Source organism: Rhopalosiphum maidis, chromosome 4 (assembly GCF_003676215.2).
Source record: "Rhopalosiphum maidis isolate BTI-1 chromosome 4, ASM367621v3, whole genome shotgun sequence".
NCBI classification, from domain to species: Eukaryota; Metazoa; Arthropoda; class Insecta; order Hemiptera; family Aphididae; genus Rhopalosiphum; species Rhopalosiphum maidis.
The window spans coordinates 49,309,257-49,331,260 of NC_040880.1; the positions used below are offsets into that span (position 1 = coordinate 49,309,257).

The 22,004-nt window shown below is 24.7% G+C and overlaps 2 protein-coding genes across 2 annotated transcripts; both read left to right on the plus strand.

Annotated features, from left to right (window-relative positions):
• The first annotated feature begins 2,034 nt into the window (after positions 1 to 2,034).
• Positions 2,035 to 6,478, plus strand: LOC113557120 (protein misato). The gene is made up of 8 exons (XM_026962435.1): positions 2,035 to 2,349; positions 2,424 to 2,507; positions 4,305 to 4,521; positions 4,687 to 4,940; positions 5,150 to 5,434; positions 5,524 to 5,834; positions 5,949 to 6,163; positions 6,241 to 6,478. The coding sequence occupies exons 1-8, from the start codon at positions 2,269 to 2,271 to the stop codon at positions 6,447 to 6,449; spliced, it is 1,656 nt and encodes a 551-aa protein (XP_026818236.1). The 5' UTR covers positions 2,035 to 2,268; the 3' UTR covers positions 6,450 to 6,478.
• Positions 6,479 to 6,716: 238 nt separating this feature from the next.
• On the plus strand, positions 6,717 to 21,847 carry LOC113558825 (folate transporter 1-like). The gene is made up of 9 exons (XM_026964385.1): positions 6,717 to 7,045; positions 7,557 to 7,727; positions 7,856 to 8,072; positions 13,202 to 13,338; positions 16,676 to 16,819; positions 16,903 to 17,005; positions 17,624 to 17,816; positions 20,626 to 20,767; positions 21,407 to 21,847. The coding sequence occupies exons 1-9, from the start codon at positions 6,917 to 6,919 to the stop codon at positions 21,482 to 21,484; spliced, it is 1,314 nt and encodes a 437-aa protein (XP_026820186.1). The 5' UTR covers positions 6,717 to 6,916; the 3' UTR covers positions 21,485 to 21,847.
• Positions 21,848 to 22,004: the final 157 nt, after the last annotated feature.

The window sequence follows — 22,004 nt, forward strand, 5'->3', positions numbered from 1 at the left end:
AATATTAGTATTTTATGTAAACATATTTTTACTTCTGTAATTTATATTTTAGATATATTTATTCTTTAGTTCTTATATAAAAATATTTATAATCCTCGCATTAATATGCTAAAACTATTGTAATTTTCCTAAATATCCATAGATATAGATAGCCTATGGCTATGAATGTCTTATTTGTACAAAATATAGAAAAAAAAATGATGTATTCGGTTAATCTGGATCCAACAGGTGATTTATTATTATTTTTATTTTGTTCATTAATATTGGTATAGTTGTGGGACAAAAGAATTAAAAAAAAACACAACTATTTACGAGGTAGGGGGTGCTACTGCTGGTGACAAAATAGTATTTAAATTCCTTAGCAAGACCGGATAAAAATAATTTTTCCCAAGCTCTACTTAAGCATCTATAGGTTCTTGTGGCCCTATAAAATCTCCAAGCTTACCAGTATAACGGATAACGGTAGGTGTATAAATACAACAGTAATCAGTATCAAATGCATCGTACTATTGTACATTTAAAAGCAGTTTTAAATGATTGCATTCAAAAAAAAAATTCTGAGTACCTATGTAATTAATGTTGTTATAACTTATGAACACGGTATATTATAATATAATTATAGCTTATATTATTTACAGTGGCGTATCCAGAATTTTTAGGGGGGGGGGGTACACACTGTCTAAAATTTTTTAAGAAATATTGTAATCCACTAACCTGGGTACGCCATTAATATTATAAGTGGAAAATAACTTTTATTTTATAATATACGATTAGTTAATCCAGGCGATAACGACAGCGCTATCTGCTTTTAAAATTTTAAACTTTTCTAGTAGTTAATAGCATAAATTCTATGATCACAGCTCATTATTTTTATTTCGTAGCCAGAATATGCAGGTCGCAGACGTACATTTTATATATTTTTTTGATTCCAATTTGCGGTTTATTTGTATAATTATTAATTATATTATGTTTAATATTTTTCTCTGACATTAGATAACTCAATTAAATAAGTACCTAGACTACAATGCATCAATAGTTTAATATAAACCTACATACCAACTAATTTATGCTGCAGCAGAAGCAGAAGTGTAAAACCCAAAATCAAGAGGTTAAAATACTAATATTTCATTTGATTTTACAGATACTAACAGAGCAAAATAATTAGCATAATCTTTTGCCGGTTAAAATCTCGAGAAATATTTATACTCTAATAAGTAATAGTATATAATATTATACAATATATACTTTTCAATTCGAACGTGCTCGTATTTGGTATATTATACATCTTATAAAGTTTTAAGTTTTAACCTCATAAAATAAAAAAAATAATAAATATATCTTTTTTTAAATTATGAAAATCACCTTTTTATCATCTTATAGTCGAATCATTCACAAACAGCAGATACAAACATTTTAGTTTGGTTATAAGAGAAAATTTTAATTTAATTAAAGTCTGTCTGTATAAACTATGACCATTTTATTTTGTTAACCATTGATGGCAACCTATAAAATAAAGTTTTATTACAATCCATACGTTATTTATAATACAAGTATACAACCATTAACCAAATACTTAGGTAATAATCATATATTATAACTCCATAAACATAGATATAAAAGATGTGTGTCAAGAAATTGGAGTTGACTGGGAACAGTCATCTTATGATATAGAAGGGTCAAAGGTGGAAGAAAGTAGTTTCGGCGGTCAAGCGTCAAAACGGCTCATAAGTTAAAAATATAAAAACATAGGTAATCTGGAAAGCTTGAGATTCACCTAAAATTATGTTTGAACTACTAAAAAACTTTTTTAGTATTTTTATTACCGATAGATGGCGCAATTTATAATGCACACTCCGAATCACGCCTTTTTTCTCAGGCTGTGATAGTAACCAAGGTGTATATATATATTTGTGATAGGCACCGATTGATATTTGATAAGTACCATGTGCCCGAGCAATTCTTTATCTCGACGGCCAAGCATCAGATGCTACAACTTAGATCATATTATATTATATATTATTATCTATAACGTGTGATACCGCGATGCTAATTATTAACACAGCAAGTGTAGTAAGACGCTCAGATGCTCAGTATTAACAAGACAAAACTGATTTTCTAAAATTTAAAATCTCAATTCTTAAGCTATCTTTAGACAATTATCTCAAGTCTGTAATATAACAAAAGCTACCTACAAACCGGAGGCCTCTAAAATATATTTGATTTTAAATTCAATAATTACAATACTTAGCAAATATTCATCTTTAAAAAATGAATTCAACTCGTGAAATAATAACATTGCAGTTTGGTCACTATTCTAATTTTATTGGCACACACTTCTGGAATTTACAGGTTTTTTTCTCAGCACCTACATACCATTATTAATTATATTAAATTATTAAATATTAAAATAATCTATTTCATAGGAAGCAAGTTTTACTTACGATGAAAACAGTAAGCCACTAGAAATATGCCATGATGTCTTGTATAGGGAAGGTGTTAATTTAAAGGTAGGTAAACAAATTAAACAATTTGTTTCAAGTTTTAATATTCTTAACTCAGAGGTGGTTTGATATACTTAGGTAATCTCTTTAAGTTTCTTAAAAAGATTGATAAAAAATGTAAAAAAATTGTTTTCACAGTTAGTTTAAAAAAGGTACCTTATAAGTAGGCATTTATTGTCATTCATTGTCCCAGTTAATAGAAACTGAAAATGATGTTGTTAAACCATGATCAGTTTTTTTATGAAGTTATTTTAGCTAAAAAAATTTGGTTATCAAAAGTTAAATATGGAAAGTAGAAGAAATAAAAACTAAGAAAAAAGGGAAAATGAGTACTGCTATTTTGTCATTTCAAAAAACAGACGTCAGCTTCAAATCTAAAATTAATTTTACAGTATATCTTTCATATGTCAAGAACTTCTGCTCCAATAGAAAGAATTTTCTCACTTATAAATAATGTATTGTCAGACAAAAGGTGTAAGATAAATTAAGAAAATGTTTGATGGTCTGTAAAATAAATTTTAGTTTAACTTGTAATGCATTTCACGGAAAAATTACAAATAATAGAACTATTTATACTTACTATATAATATTTATAAAATACTACTAATAATTAATAAATAATAATGCATTAGTAATATTCCTTTGTATTTATTATCTAATAAATATTTAAATAAAAAAAAGATATAGGTACACTTATTTTCATATAAACGTTACATAAAAAAAAAGTCACTTGATGTCCTGGTTGGTTTGAGGATTTTAAAATATGATAATCATACTTATAAATAATAGTTAATAATTACTAACAAAACTAATTATATTTACTATACACAATTGTAATATACTTATTGGCCCTATGAGTAATTTCTTTGAAGACGATACTTTATTATTATATAGTAATAATTATGATAAAAATGTTTTCTCAGTAATTAGTAAAATACTTATAACATATACAGTTCTAAACTTCTAACTTAAATTGTATAATTATCAGTTACAGAAGTATACTGTCAATTTTTTTTTCAACATCTATACTCGGAAAAATTCTGAGTTTTAAATACTGCAAAAAATCAATAAGTGAACAAGTTTCAATTAATTATCATCTTTTATTCATCCTCCTAGAACAGCAATATAAATATAAGTTTTAAACTAAATATAATCTTTATACTATTAGATCAATTGTTCTATTACTATAAATATTTTATATTGATGTTAATTTTAAAATTAGAAATGAAATGAAGATTTTTAAAAAAACTAACTAAATAATTAATTGGTTTTAATTTAATAAACCTAACAATGAAAAGCACGCCTTCAATTGTATAATACCTAGATGGAATTAAATATTATATCCTTTAATTCAATTTATGAAAAGGTATTGTAATTTAATTTTAAATTAAAAAATAAAATTTTTTTACAATGTTTCAATTTTACACCATTAATACTTTAAATTATATTATTTAATAAAATTCTAGAAAATCAAAATTGATCATGTTTAACATCAGTTGAATAAAAAAAAGTTTAGATAAGTATAGTTAGTTAATCTATTTATATATTTATGTTTTTACTAAAGTAATTGAATATAATATTTTATTCTATGTCTTATTAAAAACTAATTTGAAGGTATGAAATACTTACTAAATAAACCAAAAATATATTTCTCTACTAACAAATGTTATTACATAGCTCTTAAATAAAAATGATATCTATTAAATATTAGGCATTTGAGTAAAAAATTGAATGTATTAATTGCCTAATTAAAATATATTACTTACAATTAAGATAAAAATTATTAATTTAAATTTAAAATAGGGCGAGGTAACCTATACTCCTCGTATGCTGTGTATTGATCTTAAGAACAGTTTTTACCAATTGCCAGATGTACATAGAGGCTTATATGATCTAAATTGTAGTAATATAGATGAAGAAATACTGAACTGTTCAACTAAAATTCAAACTATTCAAGAAGAAAAAATTCCAAGCAATGAATTTTTTTCAGACTTAGCCAAACAAGAACAACTAATTACAGGTAAGTTTTAATTAAAATGTATGTTAGTTATGTTTTAGTTTAATACAATCTTTCTTACTTCATCAGGTAGATTGTTTTTGTTTTGTTTCTTTTAATAAATGAGATTTTAAAGCCTTAATTTATGCTCAAAATAAAATAAAAAACATTTTGTTTAATATATTATAGATGATGGTAATGAGAAAATAAATTTAGCTGAAAAAGTATACAATTTGGATAACGATGTTAAAATTTGGTCAGATTTTTTGAAAGCTCGTTTTCATCCAAGAACTATCACGTCAATTGATGAGTATAAACACAATGATTCAAGTAATGTGTTTAATAACTTTGCTCAAGGTGTTACATTATGGGATTCATATAAAATGAAAGAAATTTGGACTGATAATTTAAGATTATATGCAGAAGAATGTGATTATTTACAGGTACATTATGTTATGGGTTTTAGGTAATGTCTTAAAATTAATTTTGAAAAGTAAATTACTAAGCTTTTCAAATTAATTAGACTAGCCATATATTTTAGTAATAGTGGCTGATATGAATTTCCAATTGTCTGCTTTAATTGTAAAAATCAATTTGCATACATATTTTTTTAAATAATATTTATTGGTATATTTTTATATTCATAAATTAGGGATTTCATATTACAATGGATTCATTAAATGGTTTTGGTGGTTTAGCTTGTAAGGCTTTGGAATACTTAAAAGACGAGTATTCTAATAAAAACATTATTGCTATGCCTGTAATGTCAGATAATTATATTCTTGAAGATGAAAATTCTGAGTTACAAGCAGTTAACACCTCATTATTATTTTCTTCGCTGTTCGAACATTCAAATATGTTTGTGCCATTGACTACATCATCCGGTGGATGGACAAAGAGCCAAAGTCATCTTAATTTGGATTACTTATTTTACAAAGTATAGTGTAACTTATATACATTTATTATTTATGTACACTTAATGATTTATCTTATAATATCTTGATTTATTCACAATTTACATTTTAGAACAACTTAGATTATCATTCCAGTGCTATTTTAGCATCAGCTATAGATACATTTACATTGGGCTATAGAAGTCGTTCAGACGACGATAGTATGCAAAATATGTGTACCAGATTGACCCCTTTAGGCCGAAAGGCTGTATCAGCTTCAATACAACTACCTCTTGGATTTGAATCAAAGTCAAATTTACTAGATTACTTACAGAATGCAAAATTACCCCTATGGCAACCCATTTCACCTCAGTGTACTACAGAAATGTCTGTAGCTCAAACAATTGTTATGAGAGGCATAACTGAAAATATGCTTTATTCCAAGTAAGTATTTAATGATAATCAAGTTCTGTTAACTTGTATAATAATATGGATGGCAAATAATTTCTATCATTAAGTATTATACATACATATATATATATATATTTTTAATTTCAGTAATCTCATAAGAGATTCAAAAAATCCATCTCATCATTGTACATCAGCTAGTGCTTTGCTCAAATTATTTATATCTTTTTGTGATCATGTGCGAATGACAGAAGTTCATGCATTTGATTCATCATTAGAGACTATAGCACCGTTTCCTAATATATTTGCTCAATCTATTAACCAGCATGGATTTGTAGAATCATTATCTAGATCATCTACTTCTGGTAACTATTGGTTATTTTTATAACATAAGATTGATGCGTATTATTAATATTTTGTATTTTATTAATTATAAAATTAGTGGTCGCAAAAAGTACAGCTATTAGTGGTTTACATAACAGTAATTCAATGAGAGATATGTTTATAGCTTTGAAGAATGATTCTAGTAAAGTAAAAGGTTCAAAATTGAGTCACATGTTTAACTATGGAATTGATATAATGGATTACAAAGAAACTATTGAAAATCTTCTCGTTTTGAGTGATAATTATTTAATAAACGACTGTTTATAATTTGAATAAGTAACTAGTATTAATCAGTTTTTTCCGAAAATTATATATTAAATGATTAAAATTTAAAATAAATATATTTTTACGATTTATAAACAATATTGTTATTATTTTATATTTTATATGTATAAATTACTTATTATATTATGCTAAATGAACTACTACATAATATACAACAAAATATGTTTCTCAAGGCGATTCACGTTCATATTATGTCGTGTTTGTGTGAGTGCGTATGCGCGCGCGTATAGACAATATAAAATAAACATATTATATTTGTCGTGTATTATCGTTTGCATTAGTTGGAAATCTACTATATTACACTTAGGTTCAAATGATCAATTTGTGTTTGAGCAATTATCAAATTCAGCATTCCTTAATTGATATTTACATTAAATATATATGGTCTTTCTTTATTTGCATATACACAACGATTTTATTTAAATTTTTTTTTTAACAATTTTGAAATCATGGATACTTCGAAAAATTGGAAAACTGTGTCCTTGCTTGTTTGTGTGTTTGCTATGGTTAGAGAAATACGACCAATTGAGCCGTTTTTCACTTCATATCTCAAAAATATGAATTTCACATTAAACCAGGTATTTATTTTCAATTATATTATTATTTTAATGTTTATTCTGTAATATTTAGAGTTTTTAAGTCAAATGAATATATTATATACTATTTCTGATACTTTTATAAGTAAAAATAAAACTATAACGACTTAATTACTGCATAAATATTGATTCTTAGAAAAAAAATAACATAGGTACCTAAACTATTGAAGGTGAACATTAGGAATAACGTATAACTTCTACGAATTTTTAGTATTATATTTATTTTAGTTAAATAAATGTTAAAGGTAATTCTTTAGAGCTAGATTAGGCTAAATAACCTGTGGCAGGTTAGTTTAATTTTTTTTAAATATTAACGCACAATAAATCTTATAGTGATATATTATTTAGATGTAGGTATTAATTAATTTCAGATCTATTTATCAAAAGCTATTAATAGGTATTCACCCGTGGTTGTGAAGTATAACTTAATATATATTATTCTTAATACTTTAAAAATAATAATTCGTATTTTATCATTGTTATTTTGATATAGATCAATGAAGAAATATATGCAGTGGGGACTTACTCGTGTCTAGTATTAGCTGTTCTAATATTCTTGATTACAGATTATTTTCGGTATAAACCATTAATCATTGCAGATGGAATTGCTGGAATTTTAACATATGCTTTACTATTAGGAACACCAAGTTTATTCAGAGTTCAAGTGAGATTTTAAATGACTCCTGTTGAGATTAATATATGTATACTAATACTTGTATGGAACTAATAAAATTAATAACCAATACCAAAAATAATGAACCTAATTTTTCAATTAAAATACCTACATCGCAGATGGAACAAGTGTTCTTTGGATTTTTTTATTCATCAGAAGTTGCGTTCACTACTTATTTGTATGCCAAGGTCGACGACAAACAATATTATCAAAAAATCACCAGCCTAGTGAAAGCATCTATGTTATTCGGCAGATTTCTGTCTGGATTAATTGCGCAAATTATTGTTTCAACACACTTGTTGAACGAAGTTTATCTACTATATATCAGTATATTTAGTATGTATCATAAAATGAATATCTATATTAATAATTAATATTTACACTATTAGAACTGTTAATCTACTTAAATTTAATGGCCAATAAGATAAAAAAAAAACCACTAGTTTTGATGCAATTTATTTTTTATTGAATTTTCGATAAGTTTATTAATGCAGCTCGTTAATTATTTTAAGAAATTAAGAGTTACCTGCAACTATAATTTAAATTTAATTAACAATAAAATAAAAAGTAGCATATATGTGTGTGTGTGTGTGACGTGTGTCTATTACTTATAATAGTTTAATAGTTTATACAAAGTATTTGTGAAATAGTTAGACTAATGCAAGTACCTTATGCTATTTTTATACGATTTTGCAAGACTCATGTTAATGAGAAAATTAAGCCTAATCTCCATTAAAAAACTATTAAAAAATGAAGTAACAGAACACCAACTAGTTTTTCTCCGTCAATTAGGAGCAAGAAGCAAAATAAAAATAATTTCACGTTATCCGAATTACAAAATATAAAAACTATTAGTGAACAATGGGAAATTTTGAATTTCGGGAAATAAAATTATATTATGTGCATCATCGCCACGAGGATTACGAACTATAGTCCTATCTTAAACTGTTAAACCATTTCTATATAAAACTAATATCATTTTTTTTTAAATTTCTTCAGATTAATAATATTTCAAGTACTAAGTAGTAGACTAAGTATCTCCTAAAAAATATTTTTTTCTTTTATCAAAATATCAATATTAAAAATGTTTGGTTTTTAAATTAGATTAAAAAATTTGATCCAGAATGATCTCTCAATTTGATATATTTAAAAAGTTAAGTATAAAATCAGTATGATTTTGAATTAATTATAAACAATAAGATATAGGTTATAGGTAAACTATATTGATAAAATAATTAGGTACCTAGCTACCTAGGTAGTAGATTAAATTCGTAGTGTGCTTTTATACCTTAATATTGAGATAAAAGTGCTAAAACAAATTGTATTTGATACCTGAATTACCTTTGAATGTTGAATTCGTTGAACTATAACAGTGGCGCAACTTTATAAAAAGGGGCCTATGTGAAAATTCCGAACTGGGGCCCTTACCTAATAATAAAAATGAAAAATAGTCATATCTTATTCTAACTTTAAAAAACATTATTTTCTCACATGTCATAATTAATATAATTATTAGTTAAATTAATTTTTTTTATAAAATCAAACAAAAATTAACTCTTTGTTTTTACGGCAGCAAAGTCATTAATGATTTTGTTTGTATTCAATTCATTATTATCAGATAGGAATAAGAAAATTCTATAGATAGTTTTTTCTGTCCTATTATCGTCAGATACATAATATTGTCACGACTTCACGAGTCATGACTTACACAGTACACACACCAACATAATTATGTATAATAATAAAATAAGCTTCAAATTTTCAATTATAGTCTATATTCACATTCCGGTACCTATACTGTATTAGTGTATTGTCTGTATTGCTTTCTCACATAGGTAGGTAATCGTAATTTTGAATTATTCTCTAAATTCAAAAGAGTTAAGACATAATTATTTATTATATTAAAATAAATAATATAATATGTGTATATTACAGATTATAGTAGAAATATCGTACATGAGATTTTTAATCTATAGGGGCCCCTGTGAATAGCAAACCCAACACTCCCGATAATTACGCCACTGAACTATAAGTTTCAGTCTAAAATCTAACGCTTCTTTTATTTAGTTCTCAAGTATATAATATTTTTATATTTCAAAAACACATTAATAGAGGTCAATTGTAGTTTAGTGTTATTGTATTGTATTTTACAAATTAAAATAAAATTATAAACAAATCCAGATTGGGTTACTTAAAAACTTTATGTTTCAAATTTCAAATTTAATTATAAGGTTCTCAATAGTTATTACTCATTATACTTCTAAATTTAAAATTATTGAAAAACTTAATTTTAATTTTTATGTTTTAACTCATTTTAATAATATTGTAAAAGTTCAATTAATAATGACCTATTATTTTAATAAAATACACTTTAATTTTGTAAAATTTATTTGCGCTTATGCCGCTAATGGGTTGTTTAAAAGGTAATTTATTTGCACTTATAGGATATTTTTTGCGCTTTTTTTTAAAACATTATCACTTCGAGATTTTTAAATTTCGCAATAACTTAATAAATTTATCTATTTAAAAAGTCTTAAAATGAATTAACTATTGAAAAAAATGTAAATAGGTAGTTTTTTGCCCAATTCTAATGAATACTGTTACTTAACAATTTTAAGCAAATCGAACTCAAAATTTCGTTTTTTTAAATATAATTTTTATCTTATTATTACTTTTAAATTTGTTTCGATAATAATACCTAGTTTTAATTTATACTTATTTCTCTAAAAGTATCTAAATAAGGTTAAAAAAATAGGGTAGGTACTTGTTTAATATACCAACCATATACCTATTTATTAATCGTATGGTTTTTATTACATTTCTAGTTATTTTTCTATGCTTAAAAGTTGAAATATAGTATTATACGATAAGTAGGTAGTATATAACTCATTGAGTCATAACTGAAAAATAAAAATAGGTAATACCACTAAATCGGGCACGATACGATTGCGTGTGGTCCTTATCGGAGGTACCTTTTTAGGCATACGATTGTGTATGCTATATTATTTTTACTTCGAAGTTCTTAACAACGTTGCCAAATATATAAGTCTATGATAAATCCATACAATACCATAGTAGATTATTTATTTTTTATTATTACTTATTATTGCTGATACCAGACAAATATCCCATCACTATGAAGTAATTTCCAAAGAACCAAAGGAATAATCAATCCAAAATTGGAGGAAATATTAAAGAAAATTTAATTTATCTGTAAGCATCACGGAGAATATGCAAAATTAAAACACTAGAAAATATACTTAAGTTTTTGACCATAGTTGGAAATAGGTATCGGTGGGGCTTTATAATTTAATTTAAATATTATAATTTTTAATAATAATAATTTTTGTAATTTATGATGTAGACTGAGCGTGAATCTCATTATGTAACCATTAGCTTTTCTTATTAAGTATTTGCAGAATAAATGTATTTCAATACTTTTTGAAAGGGTGTATTCGTATCCATATTTAAATATTAAAAAAAAAATTATGATATAACTTAATTTATGTTTAATATAAAATTCGGCAAAGTCGCACTCAATTGCAAGCGCAATCGTACCCCTTTGAATAATCAACATCATAATATCTTATGTTATTCTGCTATTCTGGCACTGCACGCAATATTTGTATAATACCCAAAAAGGTAAAACTCCATCGCGAGATTAGTAAATTGAGTCCCGAATAAAAAGGTAGTAGGTAAATTGACTAAGTTGAGTCTCTGAAAAAAAATATAAATTAAAATTTTTGTAGTTTTTAATGTTTTTATAATGTTATGTTCTAAATAAGATATAGTATAAAAATATTATATAAATTAAAATATATATCATGTTTAAATGATAAACATTTAACAAATTCTAATCTAACAATATTATTAGCTAGTGTACGAGTATTTTCTTTCATTTATTTTGTTCCCATAGTGTTTTTCTTTACTGAGGGTAATTTTCTATTTTCTATTGTACTTCGTAATTTATTATGTGTCCCAGAGTCTCAGACTGTACTTGTAATAGTTCGTACACAAAAAAGAATTATTCAAAAGCAGTGCCGGCCCGATGGTTTTAGGGGCCCAGTGCAGAATTTTGCGGGGCCCCATATGGCCATATGTATTAATTTATTAATTATTTATATATACATTATACAATATACACATCTATATTTATTTTATTTTATAGGGAATTACATTAATTTTTATAATTTTGTAAGCTTTAAGCCCTTTAAAATATGTTAGAAACCTAAATTTTTATGTATAAACTATAATAAAATCCAATTCGTATTTTATTATATAAAACACAAAATAAGTAGGTTTAATGTACTTAGGTACAATGTACAAACAATATTTTATTAATAAATATTTTTATTATATTGAACATAAATTATAATTATGATGCAATGAGTATACATTTACTTAGAATAAAAAAAATTAACATACCTAATATAATATTATTTAAATATTTTTTCCGTGCTTTTTGTGATGCAAATAGATCAAATAGATCAATTGTCTCATCATAGCTCAAAGAATACTATGTTTGATGCTGATAAGGACCAGGTCCGATAACTTATGCTGTGATAGATTGTTACTTACTGTTTTGACTATTCTTTGTTGGAGAATTTTGAAACGATTAGGTAGAATTTAAAGATAATGTAACAAATTTGTTGAAAGATCCACGCAGTTTATTTAAACTTTTTTCCCTTATGTTTTTTTTGCCTTTTTTAATTTCCTAACGGATAACTATTAAACTTATCCCGATCTCTAGATGACATGATACAGAAGTATACGAACTACAAAGTATTGTTTTTGTAAATAAATGCATGTGAAAAAATACTACGTATCAGTCTTGTTTTTAAAATTTAGATAGAATTATTTTAATAATTCTACATAGACGTATTTTGTCTAATACGGGTTGCAATTTCTGTGTTACTACGGGGACAATATTATTATGTTTATTTATAAATCTTAATAGTATAATTTCTGGCCTCTGGGGCCCCGCGCTTGTACGGGGCCTGGTGTGGTCGCACCGCTTGCCCCCCTTAGGGCCGGCACTGTTCAAAAGTAAATTATTATATAAAAACAAAGTATTAAAGTTTTAAGTTTTTAATATTTTAGACCTAGTTGCACCAATGGTTTATAGCTGGGACCCATCTTACATCCTACCCTTTTATACCTGGGACTCAACTTACCGCTTTCGAAATGAACACAAAATATGGAACACCCAATGTACTTATCCCCCTCAACCGACTAGAACAACCTACATCATACTTAAGTACTATAGGTAGTATAGGGCATAGGCACTTTTACTTATAAACTAAAACATTTAATATAACGTGTATAAAAGATTACTAATAATAATATTGCACTTATAATTACCAATTATAAAAAAAAAAATTTTTTTTAATTTGTCTTTATTTTCACACTTGTTGGCCATTAACAATAAATAATTTTAATAACCTTGATTGTTGTTTAATTCGTAGGTACCTCATTTGTAACACTATGGACATTAATTCTCCCTAAAGTAGATCACAGTTTATACTTTCATAGAAATAAGGAATTAACAGTAAACATTAAATTAGAACAATCTAACGGAGTTACCATTGATGACAATGTATCAGTAAGTATATCTTGTACACCTATAAAACCATCAATTGGATTTATAGATTTATACTAGACCTAACTTAATAATTCACTACTACAAAATGCATGATTTTTTTTTAGATAGGTAACCGGCAATAATTACAAAATTAATTTTTATTATCTATGGTATTATTAAATAATAATTGTATTATATTTAACTAATTTTCTGCTAAAAATTTTACAAAACGTAAAAAGTAAAGTAAAGTAAAGTTTAGTAAAGTTTTTATGAATTTCTAACTACAAAATAGTTTGTAATTTTTTGAAATTTTGAAAAATTTCGACAAAGTACTAACTTTAAATACGCATAAAAAAATATTTTTAAAATTTTTATACAGCCATAAAAATAACTTTTGTAGAACCTTGTATTAAATTTTTAAGCATTTCTACCCAGCCAATAATTTTTAATCGATAATTTATGTAATTGAAAATATCTTTTGCCTATAAATTACTCAAGGTTAGGTTAAAAATGATGAATATTTTATCCTATGTAATGAACATGATAATATAAATAAACATTAAGTAAAAATTTCAAGTATTTATAGTTATTTGATTTCAAGTTACATCAAATAAACAAAATATATTTTGTTAAAAAATGGATTTTCATAAAAAATTTCAATTATAAATATAATTGGGAATTTTTAATTTTAACCTCTTTTGCCTCTCTTAAGCACAAACTAGATCTAATTTGATATAATGACATCTAAAACCACCTCCATTTTCAAAAATCGAAATATTTTATCGACAACTTATCGTGTAGGTACTCACCACTCATTCACAAAAAAAAAACATCATAATAAAATCAATACATTCATCGCTGTGCTAAGATTCTAATACATAGGTGGTAATATTCGATAGTACGAATTATTATACAAAATTGAATACTAAAATAATATAAATATAATATTAAAGTAATTATTTTCATCCAAAAAACGATTATGAAAAAAACTGGATTTATTTAAAATGAATATATTATTGCTTGTTTTCAACTAATTTTATTGGAAGATTCAAATAAATATTTTCTACAATCTGTACTTTCAAACTTTATCCAACCCCAGCAAAAAAACATATTTTTTTAAACATGATCACATTGTTATACTATTAATAGACAATAGCGATTTCGCTCGCTCAGTGGCACAATGTTACCAAAAGTTAGGTGTATAAAGCTTTAACCACTTACTAGATAAGTAGGTAATTTTCCTAGATAAATAAATAAGTACTTGTTATTTTTAAGTGTGACCCCTATTTTTGAAAATTGATTCATTTTATCCACAACTTATACAGTATTTATCTACTAGTACATAAAAAAAAAAATATGATAAAATCAATACATTTATCATTCCACTCAGAATTTAAAATTGATTTACATTTATGGTTAGTTTAAAAATGTATAAAAAATGTTGTTCTATTAAAGGTGTTTTTTGTTTGTGTGTTTTCATACGCAATATGAGGTCATATTTTGCACTTATTAGTTATTATATATGTTTTTAATTTAACTTTTATTTATTTACAGTTATATAATTTATGAATATTAAGTACATCGCCACAACTATTGAGATGAAATTTATATGGTATGCTAAAAATGTTGCAATTATTAGAGACACATTTTTCCAACATTAAAATGTTATTTGTTTAATTTTATTCTCTCATTTTTTAACTATACCTATCACCTATACGTGCAGAAGTTTATAAATTGTTTTTATTTGTATTAATCATTTATATATATTTTCTGAAGGACAACAATATGAGAGGGCAATCCACATTATCTACCAAAAATATATTATTGTTTTTATTTCATTAAGCCTACCTATTCAATATTTTTTCGTTTAAAATAATTTATTTATAGATAGGTGCTTAGAATCAAACTCATCTGAATTAAATATTAATAAATGTAAATTGTATCTTACCATTAAAATATAATATTAACGACGCGAAAAGGGTGCCCACAAAATAGTCTCCTGAACATAAACTATAATAAGAGTTATGATTACATTATTTTATTTTATTTATGAAATTCTGCATAGAAATCTAAAACTTAGGCGCTGGCTTGTATTTCCCTGTATCAGTTATTTAGTGATCGGTAATTTCTATGAAATTGAGAGATGAGTTTCTTACGATAATATTGGATTTTGAAAGAAGTCTTGGCGAGAACAAGGAGTTTTTTTTATTATTTTCACTTATAAGTTTTCGTGTAACTTTTATCAAAATTCTCAATTAGTTAGATATTTATAATTTTGTTCTTTTATTACATTTTTTATAGTACTTTATAAATATCTATGATTATTAATTATTATAATTAGGTATATTCATAAATTCATTTCTCCTATGTATTTTTTAAGTAAATAGTGGTACAGTAGCGCCTTTTTGCGTTTAAGTAGAACCAACCTTGTGTTACCACTACTATTAAAGTTAATTGATCTATTATCAAACTTAAAACTAAGAACATTATTTGTGTTTTTACAATGATTTTTTTCACCCTATTTTACGATATTTCAATTTTTATACGAGTTATGAATATAAACATGTTGCTATTTAAAAATGCTCATATCTCGCTTTAACAGTGAAATTTCGTAAAAAATGGAACGTAAAAATACAAATAGGTAATGTTCTTTTAAAATTAATTAATAATAATAATAATAAAACTAAGTTATCATGTCTATTATTTAAAAATAAATTATAATTTAATAAGTTTTAAACAATACTATATGTCCAAATATCGCTAGTGTATATTTTAAAGGAGATCATTAAGATTTTTGGTGGACTAATTACTTCTCCTATTTTCATCAATGTGTGCCTCTAAAAGTTCCTACGTAAAAAATACACACACTGACACGTTTTTATTAAAATAATAGGATCTTATTAATTGGTTAAGGTTAAGACACATTAGACATAAAACAGTTGAAAATGATTTATCAATACAATGCTTAAAATGTTTATTTAAAAAATAACTGAAAAAAAAACTTTTTATCTGAAATTATTATAGCTAACCTTCCTTAGATCACTCCTATTGGAACTTGGAAACATGCTTATCACACATACAAACTACAAAAAATGCATCCTTATTGTTTTTCATAGTTCAAAATTTACTAAAAATAAGAAATGCACTATTTTGAGTAGACTTATTTATCTTTAGATATTATAATGAATAATGTTTTCCTTTGCTTTAAAATGTCCTATATAAATATTATATACCTACCATTTACCAATAATATTAAGATATACATTAAACCATATGTCATATGCCATATGGTATACAACAAAAGATACTCTATATTTAAATTGAACATTTTTCAAACTTAATTATTATTTATTTATAGAATAATGTTCCTAAGACTTCAAAAATCAATAAATTTAAAGAAGTTAAGCAGATGATTTTTAATGACTTTCAATCGGCATATAAAAATGCATATGTAGTGAAAAAATGTTTTTGGTGGATAATTGCTGTTGTTGGTCAAATTATAGTAAATGATGTGTTATTATATTTCTTTTTTTTACTGTATACTCTTGTTCTATTTGGCATATTTAAATACTTTTTTTTTACCAGGTTGCAACGTACATTCAAGTTTTATGGGAAGATGTAAACTTAATGAACGAAAATAAAATAGAACTAATGAATGGCGCTGTCGAATCTATACACACTCTTTGTGGTATCGTACCTATGTTATAAACAGTAGATTCTCGTTTTGTCGAATCTCGTGGAAAACAGAAAAAAGTTCAAAAAAATCGAAAAATTCGGAATATTGAATTTTAAAAAATTCTTAAAAATTTGGTAAATAATTTGAATAGTTAAAATGCATAATTTAAATACTTAAAGTACTAATATAACATACATATTAATTTTTATATATGTCATTAAAGTTACTTTTGTCTTTGTAAGAATATAAAAACTAATTGTAACTTGTAAAGATATTTAATTTACGCTTATTTTCTATTTCACTAAATACCTAGTATACGAATTACGAAGGATTACTGCAAATATCGACTACCAACACGTGAAATCACAATCATTATATTGAATGTACTGTGTTTAATTTGTTGTTCTTACCATAATAAAAATACTATTTGTGTATTCGAGATAACGAAAAACGATTAATTTTTTTCGAGTTACCGAGAGCAAAACGCTAATGTGCAATAATAGTTTCAAAGGGATTTAAATGTAATTGGAGATAACGACGTTAGACATAATAAGAATCTACTGTATTTAAATGTTATTATTATTTTAAGATAATTAGTAAAAATAAGTAATAGCTATGATTGTTTAATAGGCGCAGCAGGTGCATATGCAGTTGGTCACTTAAGTTATGATTGGAAAAAATTTGGCGATATTATATTCACAGTTGGAACCTTTGTTTTAGCTTTATTATTATTCATAATATACTACTGCAATTCACTATGGATATTATACCTATTATACATATCGTTTGGTACTTGTTACCAAGTATTATTAACTATAACTACGTATGATACTATTACTGGTAATTTTTCAGGAATGTGCAAGTGTAAATCTATTTAGTATTTAATCGTTACTTACTTATACCACCTACTTAACATTAACATGTTAACATATATGAATCTATTATGAACATTTTTAGGGGGCCTATTATCTTCTTGAAGAATAGGTAGATAAATAGAAATATTAAGAAAATATCTACTAGGTACCTAAAATCCTTGGGTATTAGGTAGATATATCTACTATATATAATTCACTGCCTACTGATTATGCATTTACGCCTATATTTTATAATTTATTTTCGGAGAGATAGATTTTCTAAGATAGGATTTATTTTCTTGTAATGAATTATAACTAGGGCTACAGACTTTTACTCTAAAAAACTTTAAAATATCCATGCATTTATGTCCTAAAGAACTTCTAAATAAGCTATAAAAATATGCATTAAAAAAAAATCATAGTATTGGATAAAATCTTTTTATATTAATATCTAGTTTCTAATTTTAATTACAAAATTGCGAAAATTATAAATTATTTATTATTATTTTTCTTATCCGATTTATTTTCTTTAAATCACGCTTGCAATGCATCGGTAGGCGATAAATAACGGTGTAAGTGATCAGCGAAAAATATTTATTAAAATATTTATTTTATATAAATAAAACCATCATACTAATATTTCAGGTCCAGAAAATCTATTTAAGATAAATTTTTTCTTTATAAAATCATACCCATGTGTAAATAATTGTCAAATATGCACTTTTAAATTAAAAATGGTTAAATATGCAAAATATATACCTATAAATTTTAAATATACACTCGTATTACTATGAAAGAAATTCATATTTTACTTAGATATGTTTTTTAGAATTATTGAAAAAAATGCAAACTCCTAGACGTCTCTAGCCGGCGGGCCTAGCCCTAATTATAACATATTTATATGAATTATGAAAAGCTTATACTAGTTACGTATTTACACTTTAATTCTATAAACTATAAACATATGTAGGACTTTTTATATGTAATAAAAACATTTATTGGTATAAATATTATAGTAAGTAGGTAGCTAATAGGTAATAACTAATAAATTATCTGTCCGTTGTAAATTTTGATGACAAAATTACCTATGATTAATTGTTGCCGATTTATAAAAATATTGACGATATTATTTGTCTTTAAACTTCTAAATTGCTTATCTAGAGTTTAAGAATAGTATTATAATTTATTATTTTATTGGCATTTAACTAATTATAAATGTTTTATGGCTAGGTAGTATGATCTGTTTATTATATTTATTACATTATTTAGAAGTGATTATATTAACGAATTGAACGAATTTGTTTTACTTGATTAATCAATATGTATGCAAATATTACTTAAATATTAGTTTTAACTAGATAGGTATTAACTACAAGGTATATTTTGTTATGACTCAATAAATTACACATATCAACTCTATATAGCATAGTGATTTATTCAGAATTTCTATTTTTTATTTGATATTAGACGATATATAAATCATTTTTCATTCATAACTAAATAAAATACGTTAGTGTAATTTTAATTATTTGGTGGTTACTATACTATTACAAAAATTAACAAAATATTTAAAAGTTTTTACACTATCACTTCAAATATTGTTATAGATTTTTATTTTTTATGGATTTAGAAAATTATAGTCATTTAATATTCTATAGCCGATCCGTTTCTTTCTAGTGTACCACTATAGAGTTTATCTTTTCCCCGTTGAGATGTATGGTCTTCGTTTAATCCTTTTAAGCTGGTAAAATGGGCGCTTCATTCTTCACAGTGGCCTTGCAGTATGCTTGTGTTTCTAATTGCCTTATTATTTGTATCTTCATACTTTTTGTGTGTAAGTTTTTATTATCAATGTTCTAGATACTTTATTAGGTACATAAACGTAACAGATAGGTAATTAATTATTAGTTATTAGTTTTATAAAAACGATACATTATTGATAATAGTTTGTGATATTCTAATGGTGATTATGTACTTAATTATCCTTCATTTTGTAAACATTATATAGGTAAATATACGATTTATATTTGTTATGTAAGTAGGTAAATAACTTCAATAACATCGATTAAATTAAATTTCTAAATCAAAAAATACCATCATGAATGTTTTAATCAATAAAAATCTGATAACTTGCACATTCTTCTTAATTTTTATAAATTTTATATATATCCTGTTAGTGTTTTAATATCTTAATCCCCGTCAATTGCTTTATTTTTGCAAAATATTATGCAAATAAATAAATAAATGAATATTTTACTTACCTAGTAAATATGAGATACTATTACCATAAAGATATACTCAGTGGTGTATTTTCAAAGGGGGTACTTCTGGATGTCGACCTTCCCCCCAAAAGAAAATAAAGGTTCATAACACCTGAAGAATGATTTGATGATTTATTGACAAACTAGAAAAAAAAAGACGTTTACCTCTTTTACTATAAAAAATTCTTAATTTATTGTATTTAAAATTATAATGGTATAATATAATTATTAATTCATCTCATAGGTATATGTTGTATTTTTTATAATATTATAAACTTGATTATTTTTTAGACCACCCCCCTCAAAAAAAAAAAAATAAATAAATTTGAAAATACGCTACTGGATATACTACATCATATATTTAAAGATATCTATACTACATGATATTATATTGATATACTTTATTTTAAGAACTGTATCTTCAAAAATGAATTAAAATTAAGTTATTGACATTTGACGGGGGCTGGGACACATGAAACACCTTATATTAAATCTATTATTATGAATGTTATTTTAGCTCTGAAGTTGCGAAACATATAAAACCCGACAGTTACGGACTAATATTTGGTTTTAATCTGTTTATGTCATTATTGATAATCTCAATATTTACATTATTATTTATCCAAGGTCTTGTTGTTATTATAGGAACAAAAAATCAGGTAAGTTATTTCATAAAATATTATATAATATTATGTATATTGTTAGTATCTAAAAAAATTAAAAGCCTAGTACCTAAAAATTCTTTCAAAACTAAGTTTTTCTATTAAATATATAACATTAATAGAAAATATAAGACATGTTATAATATATCTTTAAAACAACCTCATCCGTTAGTCGTAGCCTTTGATTTAAAAAAATGTAATTTATTTTGTATATTTATATACATACTTAGTACATATTATTTGCACATAAAATTAAATTTTGAATTCTATACAATTTAGAAAAAAGGATAATTATAATAAATTTTAATAGATATATTTTTCGTGTTATTTATTTAAAATAAATAAACGATTTACAATGTAATTAAGAGTTTTTGTTTAAACCTATTAACTATTAGGAGCTATTTATAATATAATTATACTATGTAGAATAACTAGAATGTAGATAGTATACCTATTATAGGTATACTGAAGAATGAAGATATTAACTTCTATTGAGTTATTTTATAATTTACTATACTCATTAAAATTGTAATACATTTTATTATTATTAATATTATTATGTGTCTTATGCTTTATAGTTTTACCTAATCAATAAGACAAAAACAAAAATAATAATAATATTTTTTTTTCCTATAGATATTAACAGTTTCTCTGATGTATGCATCGATGTCTGCATTATTCTTTGTCGTGGCTGTTAGAAAATGGAAGAAATAAATGCACATGTACCTACTGTGAACCATAGGAGAATGCTTTAACCAAAAACATTTACATTTATTTATTAATTTATCTACATTTAATTCATCGAATTGTATAAATACCATAATAACATTATCATCGATGTACCTAAGTGTTTTTATTTATTTAAAGTAAAAAAAGTTTAGATTTAAACAAATATTTATAAAAGAATACGGTTTATGTGTTTTTGTAAAAAAATATTAGAATGATGCTCTTGTAGACTTAGGTCAGCAATTCCTATATTATAGTAATTTGTTTTACACACCTAAATAATACCTATAATATCATATAGGCTGTATGTATGAAATGGTCATAAAATATACTATACAACATTGAGCATAATTATTTTTTTATTATTTTTGATGATCATATAAGTTGAAAATCAATTATGTTACCTATACTCATCTATAGTAAGTGAATGATTAAAGCTCTGTGAATCTAACTTTTGGTAACATAATGCTACAATGTTACTACTATAGTATACTGAGCAGAGCACGCG

Coding starts and splice junctions, on each gene's coding strand:
- LOC113557120 (XM_026962435.1), top strand. CDS start 2,269: ATGAATTCAACTCGTGAAATAATAACATTGCAGTTTGGTCACTATTCT. Junction 2,508..4,304: donor GGGAAGGTGTTAATTTAAAG/GTAGGTAAACAA, acceptor AATTTAAAATAG/GGCGAGGTAACCTATACTCC. Junction 5,835..5,948: donor GAAAATATGCTTTATTCCAA/GTAAGTATTTAA, acceptor TTTTAATTTCAG/TAATCTCATAAGAGATTCAA.
- LOC113558825 (XM_026964385.1), top strand. CDS start 6,917: ATGGATACTTCGAAAAATTGGAAAACTGTGTCCTTGCTTGTTTGTGTG. Junction 17,006..17,623: donor ATCTATACACACTCTTTGTG/GTATCGTACCTA, acceptor ATTGTTTAATAG/GCGCAGCAGGTGCATATGCA. Junction 17,817..20,625: donor GTATTATTAACTATAACTAC/GTATGATACTAT, acceptor ATGTTATTTTAG/CTCTGAAGTTGCGAAACATA.